The following is a 13,348-nucleotide window of genomic DNA, read 5'->3' on the forward strand; positions in this document are numbered from 1 at the left end:
CTTGAGCTCCAGGAGGGCAGACGCCGTACACTTCTGCATTGCCCAGCATGGGCTGCACCTGGGCTGACTCTCCTCTCGGCTCCACAGTGTCTCGGATGGCTCCACGGAGACCCTGGCCATGGTGGTGGTGGAGCCTGGGGAGATGCTGTCCTCTCCCGAGTTCGAGGGCGGCCCCTTCAGCTCCCAGTCAGACGAGACCTCTCTCAGCACCACCGCCTCATCTGTCACGCCCACCGGCGAGCTGCTGCCCCTGGGCCCAGTGGATGGCCGCTCCTGCTCCATAGACTCCGCCTACGGCACCCTCTCCCCGACCTCCCTGCAAGACTTTATGGCCCCAGCCCCTATGGTGGAGCCAGCACTCCGGCCCCCAGCGCCATCACAAGCCCCTTCACCCCCACCCTCGCCCCGCCTCCGCCGACGCACTCCTGTCCAGCTGCTGCCCTGTCTGCCCCAACTGCTCAAGTCCAAATCTGAGGCCAGTCTCCTCCAGCTGCTGTCGGGGGCCACCCCCCGTGGAGCGCCCCCGGCCCCTAGCCGCAGCCTGTCGGAACTCTGCTTGGCTGCTACCGTCCCTGGCACCAGGACTCAGGGCTCCCCTCAGGAAGCTGGGCCCAGCTGGGATTGCCAGGGGGCACCAGGCCCTGGCAGTGGCCCCGAGCTGTCAGAGCTGGAGGGTAGAGCCGGCTGCCCAGGTGGGGAGCCCAAAGGACCCACCAGGAGGAGCAGAGAGCTGTCCTCGGGGGCCTCGCCCAGGGTCCAGCCTGAGCCCCCCCCAGGGACCTCTGCCCAGCACAGGAAGCTGACGTTGGCCCAGCTCTACCGAATCAGGACCACCCTGCTGCTTAACTCCACCCTCACTGCCTCGTGAGTGGCCTGGCCTGGCCTGGGACAGGTGGCCCAGTGTGCTGGGGGCACTGTCATGGCGGGGAGTAGATGGCATTTGGGGATGGGTGTGGGAGCGGGAGCCTGAGACCAGCCTCAGCGCCTGGTGAGGATGCGACAGTGGGCAGTGGTGAAGAAGAGGCCTGAGGATTCCGGTCGGGAGGAGAGGGTGGCTGGAGCCCCTCTGAAGGCCTTCAGCCAAGGAAGGACCATCTCTCCCCTCCTCTCCACTGCAGGGAGGTCTGAGCACAGGGAGGCTCCCAAGGGTGCCACGGACCAAGGGACAGCAGACAGCACGCCTCTTGGGGTGTGCCAGCCCCTGCTCCAGCTGCTGCCTCACGTGGGCACCAGCCGGAGTGCTGGGCAGGACCCCTGCCACCGCGCCCGGGGCCCAATTTGCACTTTGCCAGACTGGATGGAAGTGGAGGAGGGCTCAGCAGAGGCCCAGGCCCAGGCTGCAGGTCCCCCTTACAGCCGTCACTGTCACTAACCTGCCTGTGCGTCCGCCCTGCAGCCTAGGCAGGGTCCCTTGCCCAATACTCCCTGAAGTCACCAGCTCCAAGCCTCTGGGCTGGGCTCCAGGGCTGGGATCCCAGGCAGCCCTTCCCACCTCCACCCTCATCTGGCCCCAAATGGGACGGTTCCCCTGCCCTCACCTCCTTCCCTCCCTCCCTCCCTCCCTCCCTCCTACTCCTACCTACCCACCCACCCAGTCCTTGGGTTGGGCTCTGTGTAAAGTTGCATATTTATTGAGCTTTTGATTCTTTTATAAAGACTTGTATATACTCCACCGGAAAGAGTCCTTTGCTTTTGGAACGTCCCCCTTTCCGGACTCAGGTGCACTTGGGCGCCTCCCTGGGTTCCCGCCCCCTCCCTCTGGTGGGGCCCCGCTGGAAGAGACTGTGGGAACAGAATTGACTTAGTGGGGCAGAGATCGCCTGACCAGTACTCCCAAGATCAACCCCTGTCCCCTGCCGCAGACATGAGGCCCGCCACTAGAGCCCCCAACGAGGTGCCCTCCCCGACGTGGTACCTTAGAGGGCCCTGCCCTGCGCCACCCCTCTGAGCTTATACCAGGGTGGGCCATGGCCTCCCCTCCAGGGCGGGATGGGGCGGACGCCACGCAGTACGTGGGGAGGGTGGGTCTCCCACCTGGGTACTTCTGGCCCAACCCCTCGTGGCTGAGGGCGGGCTCTGAGGCCCAGAGAGGGGAAGTCGCTTCCCTAGGAAGCGGTGGTCTCAGGGTTGAAGCTAGAACCCAGGCGCGGGACCCGGCTGCAGCCTTGTGCTGTACGCACCTTGCCCACCAAGCCGCCTCAGGTGAGCTCCGGTGCGGGCTTCGGCCTGGGGGCTCGCTTCCTGGTACCGGCGGCCCCGCCCTGCCCCCTCCCCCTTCCCCCCCCCTCCCCTTAGGCGGGCTCTTCGGGCGGCGCGAGGTGGGCGGGACGGGCCTGCGGGCGCCGGCCTGGGCCCCACCCGCGGCGGGCGGAGCGGGGAAGCCAGGGTCGGGTCGAGGGCCCAGCGTGGCGCCCAGGGCCATGGAGCCGCGGCCCGGGGCGTGTGCGGCGGCTCTGGCTGCGGTGAGTAGGGTCGCGGGGGCACGGCCTCGAGCCTGGCCGGCGCCTGAGTCCCCGAGGCGGCGGAGGAAGGGGACGCAGGGATGGGGTGGGGGTGGGGATAGGAGCCTCCGATCCGGCCTCGCGGGGGGCTGGGCCGGCCCCTTTTCCGACCTAGTTAGAGGTTCAGCCGGGGTGGGGCGCTTCTGCCGAGAGGAAACACCGTCTCCGGGGCCGGAGGGATCTGGGGGCCCCAGGCAGAGATAGATCAGGGTCCCCCACCTTAGCAAGGGCGTGGGTGGGGGTGGGGACCGCCTGATGCCCAGCCTTCTGCGAAGGGCTGGCGGGAACCCTCTTCTCTGCTCCTCCCAAACCTGGTCTGTGCACAGGGGAAGTCAGTCCAGAGCCCCACCGATGGGCACCCCTTTGGGGCAAGAACCTGAGAAGTGGGCTGCTCTGTGGGCAAGTGCTGAAGCCTCTGAAGGGTGGGGAGACCGGGTAGAGAGAGTCCCCGGCCTGGGCAACCAGGCTGGGAGCCAGCAGCCCCTGTCCCCCAGGCCCTCCTCCTCCTCCTGCCGCTGGGTGCCCAGGGCCAGGGCAGCACCCCCAGCCCCAGGTGTGACTGTGTGCACAAGTTCCAGAAGAGGAGTGGTCTGGTCTGCTGCAGGGGCTGTCCAGCAGGTGAGCGTCTGAAGGGGTGGGAGGGCCGTGGCGGGAAGTGAGGGCCGATGGGGCAGGCGGGGGCCGCCGGAAGGGCTGGGGAGTGGTGGTAGGCAGGCCAGGGAGGGGGCTAGGGGAGGCTGGGAGGGAAGTAGGGAGTCCGGCATAGGAAGGTGGAGGGGAAGGCGGCAGCCCTCTTTGACCTCAGGCTGGGTTCCACAGGGCACTACCTGAAGGCTCCCTGCACAAAGCCCTGTGGCATCTCCAACTGTCTCCCGTGCCCCCGGGGCACCTTCCTGGCCTGGGAGAACCACCACAAGACCCGCTGTGCCCGCTGCCAGACCTGTGATGAGGAGGGTGAGGGGCTGCCTAGTGCTTGGGGGCAGGGTGGCTCTGGAGGACAGGCCCTGGCCAGGGTCCTTCTGAAGAAAGTGGCTGGCTCGAGCCCAGCCTTTGGCTGGGAGAGCCCTGCGCCCACCCCACCCTGGGGCCCTCTACCCTGCTCTTGCCTCAGGATGCCTTTGTGCCCTCTCGTCCTGGTGACCGTCCAGCCTCTGGTCTGTGGTGATCCGCACACTTCTCTCGCATTGGGGGTGGCCCTGTCTCTGGTCTCCTCATCTCCATTCTCCAGGGGACCTGTCCTGCCTCTCTGCGGGGCTCTTTGGCTCTGACAGTCTCTGCTCTCCCCCGTCTCCCCAAATGCCCCTGCCAGCCTCCCAGGTGGCCCTGAAGAACTGCTCGGCGGTGGCGGACACCCACTGCGGCTGCAAGCCAGGCTGGTTCATGGACTGCGTCGTCAGCCAGTGTCCCCACAGCTCTCCCTTTCGCTGCCACCCGTGCCCAGACTGTGAGGCCCTGCACCGCCGCACGCGGGCCCCCTGTGGGTACCCCCGATCCGGGCCGTCTACTCCCACACCCCCTTCCCCTGCCTCCTTCTCTCCCGTCCTGACCCACACCAGCTCCCGGACCACAGGTTCCGGCGGAGACACTCACTGTGGGACCTGCCTTCCCGGCTTCTATGAATATGGCAACAGCTGCGTGTCCTGTCCCACGTAACTTCCTGGCTGCCCTGGGTTGGGGGAAGGGAGGCTGGGAGCAGAGTGGGGTCGAGGGTCAGGGAGGAGGGGGCTTGAGCCTATGGTAAGTGGGTCCCGCTTCAGGCAAACACTGGATGGTAAAGAGACATTTGAACTCACCGTATGTCAGATAAATAAGGGGGCATATCTTCACTTTGTGTCGTACTTTCCTTTACTAATCCTTCCAGCCCTACGTTAAGGATAGGATGTGTCACTTACAGAGAGTCGCCTTAATATAGTTTCAAAACATGGGCTGAGAGTCAAGATCTGCCCCTTGTTCTCGGAGGGATCTTGGGCAAGTAACTTCACCTCTCTAACCTGTGGCCTCCCCATCTGAACGTGTGGGTGTTAGTGGCTCTCCCCAGGGCTCTGATTAAGGGGTGACTAACTGTTCACTCATCTGCTCCACAAGTGTTTCTTGAGCGTCTGTCATTTCCAGACACCGTTCTAGGTGCTGGGGGAACAACAGGGAACAAAACAGGCAGATCCCAGAGCTGACATTCTAGTGACCCTCAGTCTAGTCTAGAAGCAGCTCAGTAAGTAGTGTTTGTTGCTACTGTTTTGGACACCAGTGATGTTTCAGCAGTACTTGGGGAACATTCTTGGGTAGGGTGAGGCTCTCAGGAGGGAGGGGCCTCCAGGATGGAGAAGATGCCAGGTGGTCCTGAGCAGTCTCCACCCCCCCCCCCCCGGGTATGTACTCCCTCACCCTCCACCGCATCCCCTCCCCTTGCAGGAGCACCCTTGGGGGCTGTCCTGCGCCCTGTGTGGCTGTCTGTGGCTGGAGGCAGGGTAGGTGGTGAAATGGAAACGCCAGTGGGAGAGCTGGGCTGGGCCGGGGGGAGGGTGGGGGGTGGCTGCCGCCCCCCACCCACCAGCTGCTCTTTCAGTGTTCTGGGTCCAAGTGCTCCTGGCAGGCCTGGTGGCCCCACTCCTGCTTGGTGCCACCCTGATCTACACATACCGCCGCTGCCAGCTTTGCAAGGCCATAGTTCCTGGTAAGCGCACGCGCGCGCCCACGTTCCTAGAGGCCTGGGGTCAGGATGGGTAGCCCAGAGCCCATTCAGCCTGATGCAGTGGGGGAAACTGAGGCAGGGGGCGCTGGGAGTGGGTGCAGAGGGACACAGGTTCCAGAGCCTCGCCTGGTTGCTGATTAGACTCTCTTTGTGTCTCTCAGCAGGTGAAGCTGGGGTGGAGGCCCTGACCCCCCTGCAGGTAAGACTCTCAGTAGTGTTCTAGGATGAAAGTGAGCAAGCCTTCGGAGCTGAGCGGTTGGGCCTTATTATAACTCCTGATCCCAGCGCGGCGCCTGGTAGCTGGCACGGAGTAGACCTCACGAACACATGTGCCGAGTTATCAGTGAGTGAGAGCAGCTCAGGGCCCGTCCTCAAGTGGCTCTGAGTCTACGGGGGTCCAGACAGGTAAACGGGAGCCAACAGTTCAGTAGGAAGAGTGTCACCACGGTGAGGCCTCTACCAGGATTGGCGGAACAAGGAGAGGGCAGCAGGGGCAGGGCGTTCCAGGCAGAAGAGACAGCTCTTCTGCTGGGTCACAGTGAGAGAGCACGGCCAGGGGGAGGTGCCACCGGGGGATGTTTGCTGACTGAGCAAGGGATGCCCACCCCTGGCCAGAGACCCCCGAGCCAGGCAAGCGAGGCTGACCTGGGGCCTCTCTTGGCTTCCAGGCCAGCCACCTCTCACCCCCGGACAGCAGCCCCACCCTTCTGGTAACACCCAGCAGCAGTGAGAAGGTCTGCAGTGTCCAGCTGGTAGGCAGCAGCTGGACCTCTGGCTCTCCCCAGGCCCGGGAGGCGCCCTGCCCGGAGGTGATGTGGTCCTGGGACCAGCTGCCCAGCAGAGTTCTTGGTAAGGGATTTCAGGGGCCTGAGGCCTTGACCCCATTCTCCTGAGTCCGAGGTGATAAGCTGTGCTTTCCTGAGGCCACTTGCCCACCTCCCGTCCCCTAACTGACCAGGTGGACCTCCCTGCCCGGCCGGGTCCCCTGCCCCTTGGCCCCTGCCCCTTGGCCCCTGACCCTATTCCCCATTGGCTCTCTCTGGCCACAGGCCCGCTGCCCCCACCCTCGCCGGCGCCCCCTGCAGGCTCGGTGGCCGCCATGCTCCAGCCGGGCCCGCAGCTCTACGACGTGATGGACGCGGTGCCCGCGCGGCGCTGGAAGGAGTTCGTGCGCACGCTGGGGCTGCGCGAGGCGGAGATCGAGGCGGTGGAGGTGGAGGTCGGGCGCTTCCGAGACCAGCAGTACGAGATGCTCAAGCGCTGGCGCCAGCAGCAGCCCGCGGGCTTGGGCGCCGTCTACGCCGCCCTGGAGCGCATGGGGCTGGACGGCTGCGCCGAGGACCTGCGGAGCCGCCTGCAGCGTGGCCCGTGACGCCGGGGCCCACCCGGCACTTCGAGGCCCTGGTGGCCCTTGCAGAAGCCCTAAGTACGGTTACTTATGCGTGTAGACATTTCATGTCACTTATTAAGCCCCTGGCGCGGCCCTGCGTAGCAGCGCCAGCCAGCCTCACCCCTGCGCGACCCCAGGGTTCCAGTTAAGGCGAGGAAGCGCCAACGACCATCAGCCGTTTCTCGGCCTGTGTTTGGCTGAGGCCTTGGTATTATTAAAATCTATGGAGAAAAGCTGCTGCTTGGTGTTTCCGCGCGACTGGGGATGTTAAGTGGCGCGGGGTTGGTTTCCCAGGGGCGTCGAAGGGGCCAGAAGTCTTGCCACCCACGGCGGAGGCCAGTGTGGCCCTTAGCCCAAGCCTGCCCCTCCGGCTCCGCCGTGGCCCAGTTATCCCGAGGAGAGGAAGTCGCGGCGACGACGAGTGAGCCCCGGGCGGCTGAGAGAGCTTTAATGCGGGTGCGAGATGGCGGGGACCAGGGAGGCAGCAGTTGGGAGACACGGGTTCAGGACCCCTCGTCCTCCACTCACTCCACCAGGACAGTGAAAGCGTCCGGGGAGTGCGGGGCCTGGCTGGGGACGACGCGCAGACTTGGAGGTGGGGCGCCGGGAGCGGCAACTCTGTCCCGACGGGCAGTTTGCATCGTTTCTGGTAAACAAATGACTGAGAGGAAACCCTCGGCGGCCGGGGCTGGGCCGGGCGCTGATCTGGGTCAGGGAGAGAGGAAAACCCCTTCCCCGAGCGCGGGGCCTGCCTCCGCCCAGGATGCGCCAGCGACGCGGGTTCCGGGGTGCAGGGGAGGGGGTGGCAGCAGGGCGCGCGACCCGCAGGAAAACAAAGTCACCACCCACGGGGCTGGGGAGAGCTCTGCACACTTTGACCTTCAACGAACATGCAAATATATGTAAGCAGGCATGCAAAGAAGCAGCGTCTTTCTGCGTCAACAGCTTGGGCACTTTTTCTGGGCGACTGCGGCGGCGGGCGCGCCCCAGCGTCGCCCGGGGCTGGGGATGCGGGGGCGGGGGAAGGGGGGGGTGCCCGGGGTAGGGGTCAAGGAGGGGTTCCAGCGCGGGAGGGGAGGGCGGCGCGCCTCCCAGCCCTTCGGCCCGGGCCTGGCAGGCCGGGGCGGGGTCTGGGGGCGGCCCCAAGCTCGCGAGGCTGCGAGCAGGAGGGCGGCGTCTAGTACTTCGCGATGTCCCCCTTCTTCAGGATGATCTGTCGCTGCCAGGGCGCCAGCTTGCTCTCGTCGTAGCCGAGCGTCCGCAGCTTCTCCGACTGCTCTTTCTCCCGCTGCATCTCCTCCTGTTTCTGTCGCTCCTCGTCTTTCCTGGGCATGGGGCGGGGGGCACAATCCCGGGCAAGGGTGAGAGGGTGGGCCAGGCCCCGTGGGGGGGGCCACCGGTGGCAAGGAGTGGGTTACTGAGGGCAGGGGCTGGGTTGCTGGGGCCAGAGGCACTAATGAATGGTGGGCAGGGCAACGGGTTGTAGGTGTAGAAGGTGACTGGGGACGGGGTGGAGGGGAGGAGGATAGGAGGCATGTGGGCAGGATTGCTGGGGACAGAGGAGCTTCACTGCGGGCAGACTGGGGTCACTGGGGGACACACAGGAGCTGGGAAAGCGAGAGACTGTAGCTGGGTTATTGCTGGCTGGGGGTGTTACTGGAAACAGAGGTGCTGGGTCACAGCGTGACAGAGAGTGAGGAGGGCGTGGTGCGGGGGCTAGGACCCGAGTTCCTGGGGACTGGGGTTGGGCTGCTGGGGAACAGAGGGACCACATTATTGGGAGACACGGGCTGGGCGATTAGGGACAGGTTATTAGACCATGGCTAGATCTGCACTGCTGATGAGGTAGCCGCTAAGCACGTGTGGCTGCTGAGCCTATGAAACGTCCAGACTGAGATGCACTGCAGGTGCAAGATGCCCGTCGCATCTCGCAGACTTAGTTTTAAAAAAGAGTGTAAGACATCTCCGTGATTTTCATAATTATTATTATTGGGTTAAGTAAAATAGACTATTAAGTTCACTCATCTTTTTATTTTTTCACTGTGGCAGCTAAGAATTTAATATTACATACGTGGCTCAACTTATACATCTATCAGGCAGCACTCGGCTAGATTACTAAGGGCAGAAACTAAAGATCTGAGGGACAGGTGCTCTAGGTTATCGATACTGAGGTTGGGTTAACTGCAAGGCAGAAAGGCTAGGTTAACGGGAGATGGGGGCTGGGTAATTGGGGACAGGTCATTATGGCGTAAGAGCAAGACTTTGAGGTGCAGTGGATAAGTTCCTGGGGGAGAGGGGTCTGGTGGCATTACTGGGAGCAAAGACACTGTGCTAACAGGGCTGAGTGACAAGGGGATGTGCTCAAGATGGGGCTGGAGGAAGGGACAAAAGGACTGTGGCTGGGTGGGGGGAGGGGACACAGGTTGGGCCCAGCCCCACACTCACCGCTTCTGCTCCCTGGAAGAAAAGAGACGGTGTTAGTTGGTGCCACCACCTCAGGGACACGATCAAGACACCCTGCCAAGCCCCGCATCTTCCTCAGCTCACCTCTCCTCTTCTAGCTTCTTCCGCAGGATGTCCCGCCTCCAGGCGGGCATGCTGGCCAGCCAGGCCTCCTCCTCCTTCTCCTGAAACACAGCACAAGGCTTCAGGGCCAGCATGGGCTAGGGCACGGGGGTCAGCGGGGGTGTTCCCCCACCCAGGGGACCTGCATGAGTCAGGGACAACGGGACACAGGTGGGGTCGCAGGAAGAGACTCTTTTGATGCCCTTCTATAGGGCAAATGGATGAAGACTCAGGCCCCCGTGACCCACAGGCGGCGCCGGAGAGGTCAGAGCTGAGTGTAGGAGGTGTAGGAGAGGAGCAGAGGGGGAGACTCCCCAAGGTGGGGGGTGGGGGGTGGGGTGGATAGATGGCTCCAGGCCCCTGGCCCAGAATCTGGTCAGACTCATACTTGGGCCTCCACAGATCCTGCCTGCTCAGAGAGGCTCAGGCCGGTCCCTGGTTCCACTGTGAAGGACCTTCTGTTCTATGCCTGGCCTATTCTGAGAGGGGGTAGACGCTAGCTCTACAATCGTGTGGCTGCAATGATATGGGGTGGGGGCACCCAACACAGGCAGCTTACAGCAAAGTGTTTTATTACTCGCATGTTACAGAGGAGAAAGGGTCTGGACACGTCACACGAACACTGCACATGTGGCTCCCTTGACCTCAGCCAAAGAGGTAGCTATGAACTCCAGTGAAAAACCAAAGAAAGAAAGAGAGCCACACTGCCCCAAGGGGGACCCACAGTCCCGCACTCAGAGGGGCTGCTTCTTCCACCTGGCTCCACACGGAGCCAGGCATCGCTGGAGAGCCAGAGGGGGACACCTGGTTGGCTCTGTGCCGTGCCCTGCCCATTCCAGCCAACACCCCACAACCGGCCACCATGGGATCTCAAAGGCTGAGGCAGCCTGGTTCTGGGCACTCTGGCTTTTCCAAGGCCACTCGTCCGGTCCTGGTTTCTTCCTGCCGTATTCTGACCTCTGGAGGGCATCAGACAGGCATCCAGGCCCGGGTTAAGACGCTTGAGGGTAAATTCCGAATTCTGCGGCTCAGATGTCAAAAAGCTCTGCCTCCTTCTCCTTCCAGAAGGAGAAGCTGCGGTCGATGTACCGGCAGATGTCCTCATTGCTGAACTCGCCCATCTCAGATACCAGCTCCAGGGGTTCTTCGGTGGGGGCTTCGGAACTAGGGGGCTCTGACGTCGGGGGAGGCGCGGCTGGCGGGGGTGGGGACGGGGGCTGCGGCGCAGGGGCCGGCGCCTCTGGCTGCCCTTCTGGCCAGTCGCCCGTCTGAGCTGGAGCGGCCTCTTCGGTCAGCTCTCTCTCTTCCTTATCTGTCCCTTCCTTTTGCTCTTTCTCCACCTCTTCTTCCCGGGCCGGCTCAGCCTCCGGGGTGTCTCCGAAGAAATGGCGCCTGAGGTCCTCGAAGCCATCGCTCCAGCCGCGCCGGCCGGCCTCCACCTCCTCGAGTACCACGCGGTGGAAGAGACGGATGAGTTCCCACGGGTGGCTGCCCAGCCGGTCGAACATCTCGTAGCACAGCAGGTGGCGAAACTTGCGCTCCTCGCGGCTCAGGCCCATTTCGAGCAGCTGGAAGTAGCCGAGCATGAAGAGGTCGAGCGTGAGGCTGTCGTAGCGCCGGGGCGCGCCGCCGTCGAGGGGCGGCAAGAAGTGCTCGGGCCAGTACAAGCCGTGTGCCAGGCCTGGGCCGCGAAGCTGGCGCGCCGGCACCTGCCGCAGCAGGCTCCGCCAGTGGCCCAGCAGCTTGCCGACCACCTGCCGCTGCTTCAGCAGGCGCAGCAGCCGCTCGTCCGGGCCATCGCCCGCCGGCGGCTGGGAGGCGTCGGCTGCCTCCGGGCCGGGGTCGGCGCCGGCGGCCACCACGCGGGGCAGCAGTCTGCGCAGGCGCACCTGGGCGTGGCGCCCGGGGCCGCGGAAGGTCCACTTGCGCCAGTGCTCCAGGAAAAGGTAGACGATGCGCTCCTTGCGCATGTCGATGTAGTCCTGGACGCCTCGCAGCTCGGTGGAGGGTGGCGGCCTGCGCGCCAACTGCTCGGGCTCGGGCAGCGCCGCCTGGCGGCCTGGCGCCTCGGGCGGGCCCAGGACGCCCAGGGGCTCCCCCGCGGCCGGTAGGCCGTTGGCGACGACGGCGCTTGGCTCGCCGGTGCCGGCCGCCACGTAGTCCTCCTCAAGGATGGGCTCGCGGCGCGGGGCGCCGGAGGGCAGCGAGAGTTTTCGGGGCGGGCCGCGCGCGGGCGCCGAGCCCTGGGCGCGCCGCTCGTAGGTGGCGCGGAGGTGCCGCACCGAGACGCCGCACTCAAGGATCTCGCGCGCCACGGCCTCGCGGCACCAGCTGAGAGAATGCGAGCGGCCCAAGCAGAGCGGGCCCGGCCGCCAGGGGGCGTCGGTCAGCGGCGGCAGCGGCTGGCCTGTGTCGGCGGCAAGTAGCTCGGCCAGGTGCGCGGGCCGTCCGCCCAGCGCGGCCAGCAGCGTGGCCATGCGCTTGAGCAGCGTGGAGATCTTGCTGCACCAGGCAGGCAGGCTGGCGGCGCGGCCGTGCATGCGGCGCGGGTCGACGGTGAAGCGCGGCGCCGATAGGGCGGCCGAGATGGGCAGCAGCTGCTCCAGCTCCAACTCCAGCTGCTCCAGGTGCGCCTCCAGCTTCTGCGCCTTGTGCAACACTTGCAGGTTCTCGATTTGCTGCTCGATGCGGAGGATGTCGGCCTCGGTCATGAGCTCGCCGAAGGGCCCGAGGATGCCGTTGTACTCGCGGGAGTACCTCCAGCCCTCGCGGGGGTAGCAGCACGAGCTGGCGGCCGTCAGCTAAGGCGGGGAAGACAAGAGAGGGGAGGGAGGCGCGTCTCCCTCTGGCCCGGCTCCCGCAGAGGCCGCCGGGGGGCGCCTTTTGCATGTCCCGGGTGGTGTAATGGCTCCGCGGGGCTGCGTTTGCAGGGACGGGCCGCGCCTGGCCGGCGGGCGATTACACTGGGACGAGGCTTCGGCCCAGGACGCTGCTCCAGGCGCTGGGCAGTGTCCACTGTGGTCGCTGGCGGGGACACAGCCGGTCGTTGGGCGCTGTTGCAGAGGCAGGGCCGGCAGATGGGATCTCCACACCTGGCTTGGTCGCTCATTACACCACCAAAGGAACATGCAAAAGGCGTTGAAGCTGCGACAGACGGCAGCCCTCTCCCTCCCCATCCAAGGTCTGCGATTTCGAGGCCAGATCCCAGCGAGGCCTCTCCTCATCCCAGACAGACGACCCCTAAATCAAACTCCCCTGCGGCCCAAGACCTCCCTGTCCATGCTGTCAGTTTTACTGCTGAATGAGAGGCCCTTAACGTGGCTGAAGCTGTGGCTTCCACCCCTGTTCCCACCCTCTCTGACTCCTGGAATAATACAACAACTTACAGAGCTAGGCTTGCCAGGCACTTATAGTCTCATCTGTTCCTCATTTTGGTGCCGGGTTTTTCCAGCCCAGGTGGGGGGGAGGGGCCGCCATCACCTCCTCACAGGCCACCCAGTTCATCCTGGCCCACCCCAGCCCCCCACACAAAGATGTTTCCCAAATACAAATATGACGATGCCGACTTCTCCGCTTAAGCCCACTCCCAGGCTCCCCACTACTCCAGGAGAAAGTCCATTGTCTTCAAGGCCAGGCCTTAGTGATCTGGCCACTCCTGACGTCTCCACTCCACCCCCTTCCGTGGTACTGTCTTGGAGCTACCACGCCCACTCTGACTGTCAGACCTCCCCGGTCCTTCCTGCTCGCTCTGACCCACTTTTTCCCCTGTCCACTTCTTCCTCATCTTCCAAGTCTACTTGAGACATCACTCTCTCCCCCTACCACCACCCCAAACCCAAACAGGATGGTCTGGTTTAGGGCTGCCCCAGTCCTCTGCCCTCCTCATCAGAGCACCTCCCCACTTGCTCACCCTCTCACATTGCCCTGTTTTGTCTCCTTGGGGGCATTTATCACCCGACTAAGGTGCTGTGCCTGTTTGTTGGTTGACAACCCCCCCTCCACCCACCCCGCCCTGACATATTCACCGTGAATCCCCAGAGGCGACAAGAGTGTGTAACGGCGGCGGGGTGGGGGGGGGGATGTCTGCTGAGCAGATCAATGGCAAACTATCCTGCCAGCCAGGGATGATCAACCCATCCGACAGATGAGAAACCTGAGGCTGGATGAGGCTCAGTATCAGTGGAAAGTGGTAGCTCAGGGAAA

At 64.2% G+C, this 13,348-nt stretch overlaps 3 protein-coding genes across 15 annotated transcripts in view; 2 read left to right on the plus strand and 1 right to left on the minus strand.

The window, feature by feature from the left end:
* Positions 1 to 1,672, plus strand: part of PLEKHG5 (pleckstrin homology and RhoGEF domain containing G5) — a 28,298-nt gene extending 26,626 nt beyond the window's left edge. For 7 of the 9 annotated variants that reach the window (XM_067018449.1, XM_067018452.1, XM_067018460.1 and 4 more), the window contains 2 exons: positions 88 to 864; positions 1,119 to 1,672. In XM_067018449.1, the coding sequence (XP_066874550.1) occupies positions 88 to 864; positions 1,119 to 1,128 (787 nt within the window). In that variant the 3' untranslated portion in view covers positions 1,129 to 1,672. Of the gene's footprint in view, positions 1 to 87; positions 869 to 1,118 lie in introns of those variants that run through there. The other 2 variants (XM_067018473.1, XM_059039664.2) reach the window with 1 other exon arrangement.
* Positions 1,673 to 2,390: 718 nt separating this feature from the next.
* On the plus strand, positions 2,391 to 6,809 carry TNFRSF25 (TNF receptor superfamily member 25). 3 transcript variants are annotated; one of them, XM_067018490.1, is made up of 10 exons: positions 2,391 to 2,462; positions 2,996 to 3,119; positions 3,321 to 3,455; positions 3,811 to 3,978; positions 4,072 to 4,150; positions 4,911 to 4,966; positions 5,065 to 5,172; positions 5,352 to 5,389; positions 5,859 to 6,039; positions 6,240 to 6,809. In XM_067018490.1, the coding sequence occupies exons 1-10, from the start codon at positions 2,421 to 2,423 to the stop codon at positions 6,560 to 6,562; spliced, it is 1,254 nt and encodes a 417-aa protein (XP_066874591.1). In that variant the 5' UTR covers positions 2,391 to 2,420; the 3' UTR covers positions 6,563 to 6,809. The 3 variants fall into 3 exon arrangements, with proteins under 3 accessions (XP_066874591.1, XP_066874578.1, XP_066874585.1); XM_067018477.1 differs by having other exon boundaries at positions 3,811 to 4,150; XM_067018484.1 differs by having other exon boundaries at positions 3,811 to 4,150; positions 5,355 to 5,389.
* A 948-nt stretch (positions 6,810 to 7,757) lies between these two features.
* Positions 7,758 to 13,348, minus strand: part of ESPN (espin) — a 30,035-nt gene continuing 24,444 nt past the window's right edge. For all 3 annotated transcript variants that reach the window (XM_059039333.1, XM_059039325.1, XM_059039314.1), the window contains 3 exons: positions 9,128 to 9,207; positions 9,026 to 9,037; positions 7,758 to 7,905 (listed from right to left, as the gene is read on the minus strand). In XM_059039333.1, the coding sequence (XP_058895316.1) occupies positions 7,758 to 7,905; positions 9,026 to 9,037; positions 9,128 to 9,207 (240 nt within the window). The remainder of the gene's footprint in view (positions 7,906 to 9,025; positions 9,038 to 9,127; positions 9,208 to 13,348) is intronic.

This window comes from Kogia breviceps, chromosome 1, assembly GCF_026419965.1.
Source record: "Kogia breviceps isolate mKogBre1 chromosome 1, mKogBre1 haplotype 1, whole genome shotgun sequence".
Lineage (NCBI taxonomy): Eukaryota > Metazoa > Chordata > Mammalia > Artiodactyla > Physeteridae > Kogia > Kogia breviceps.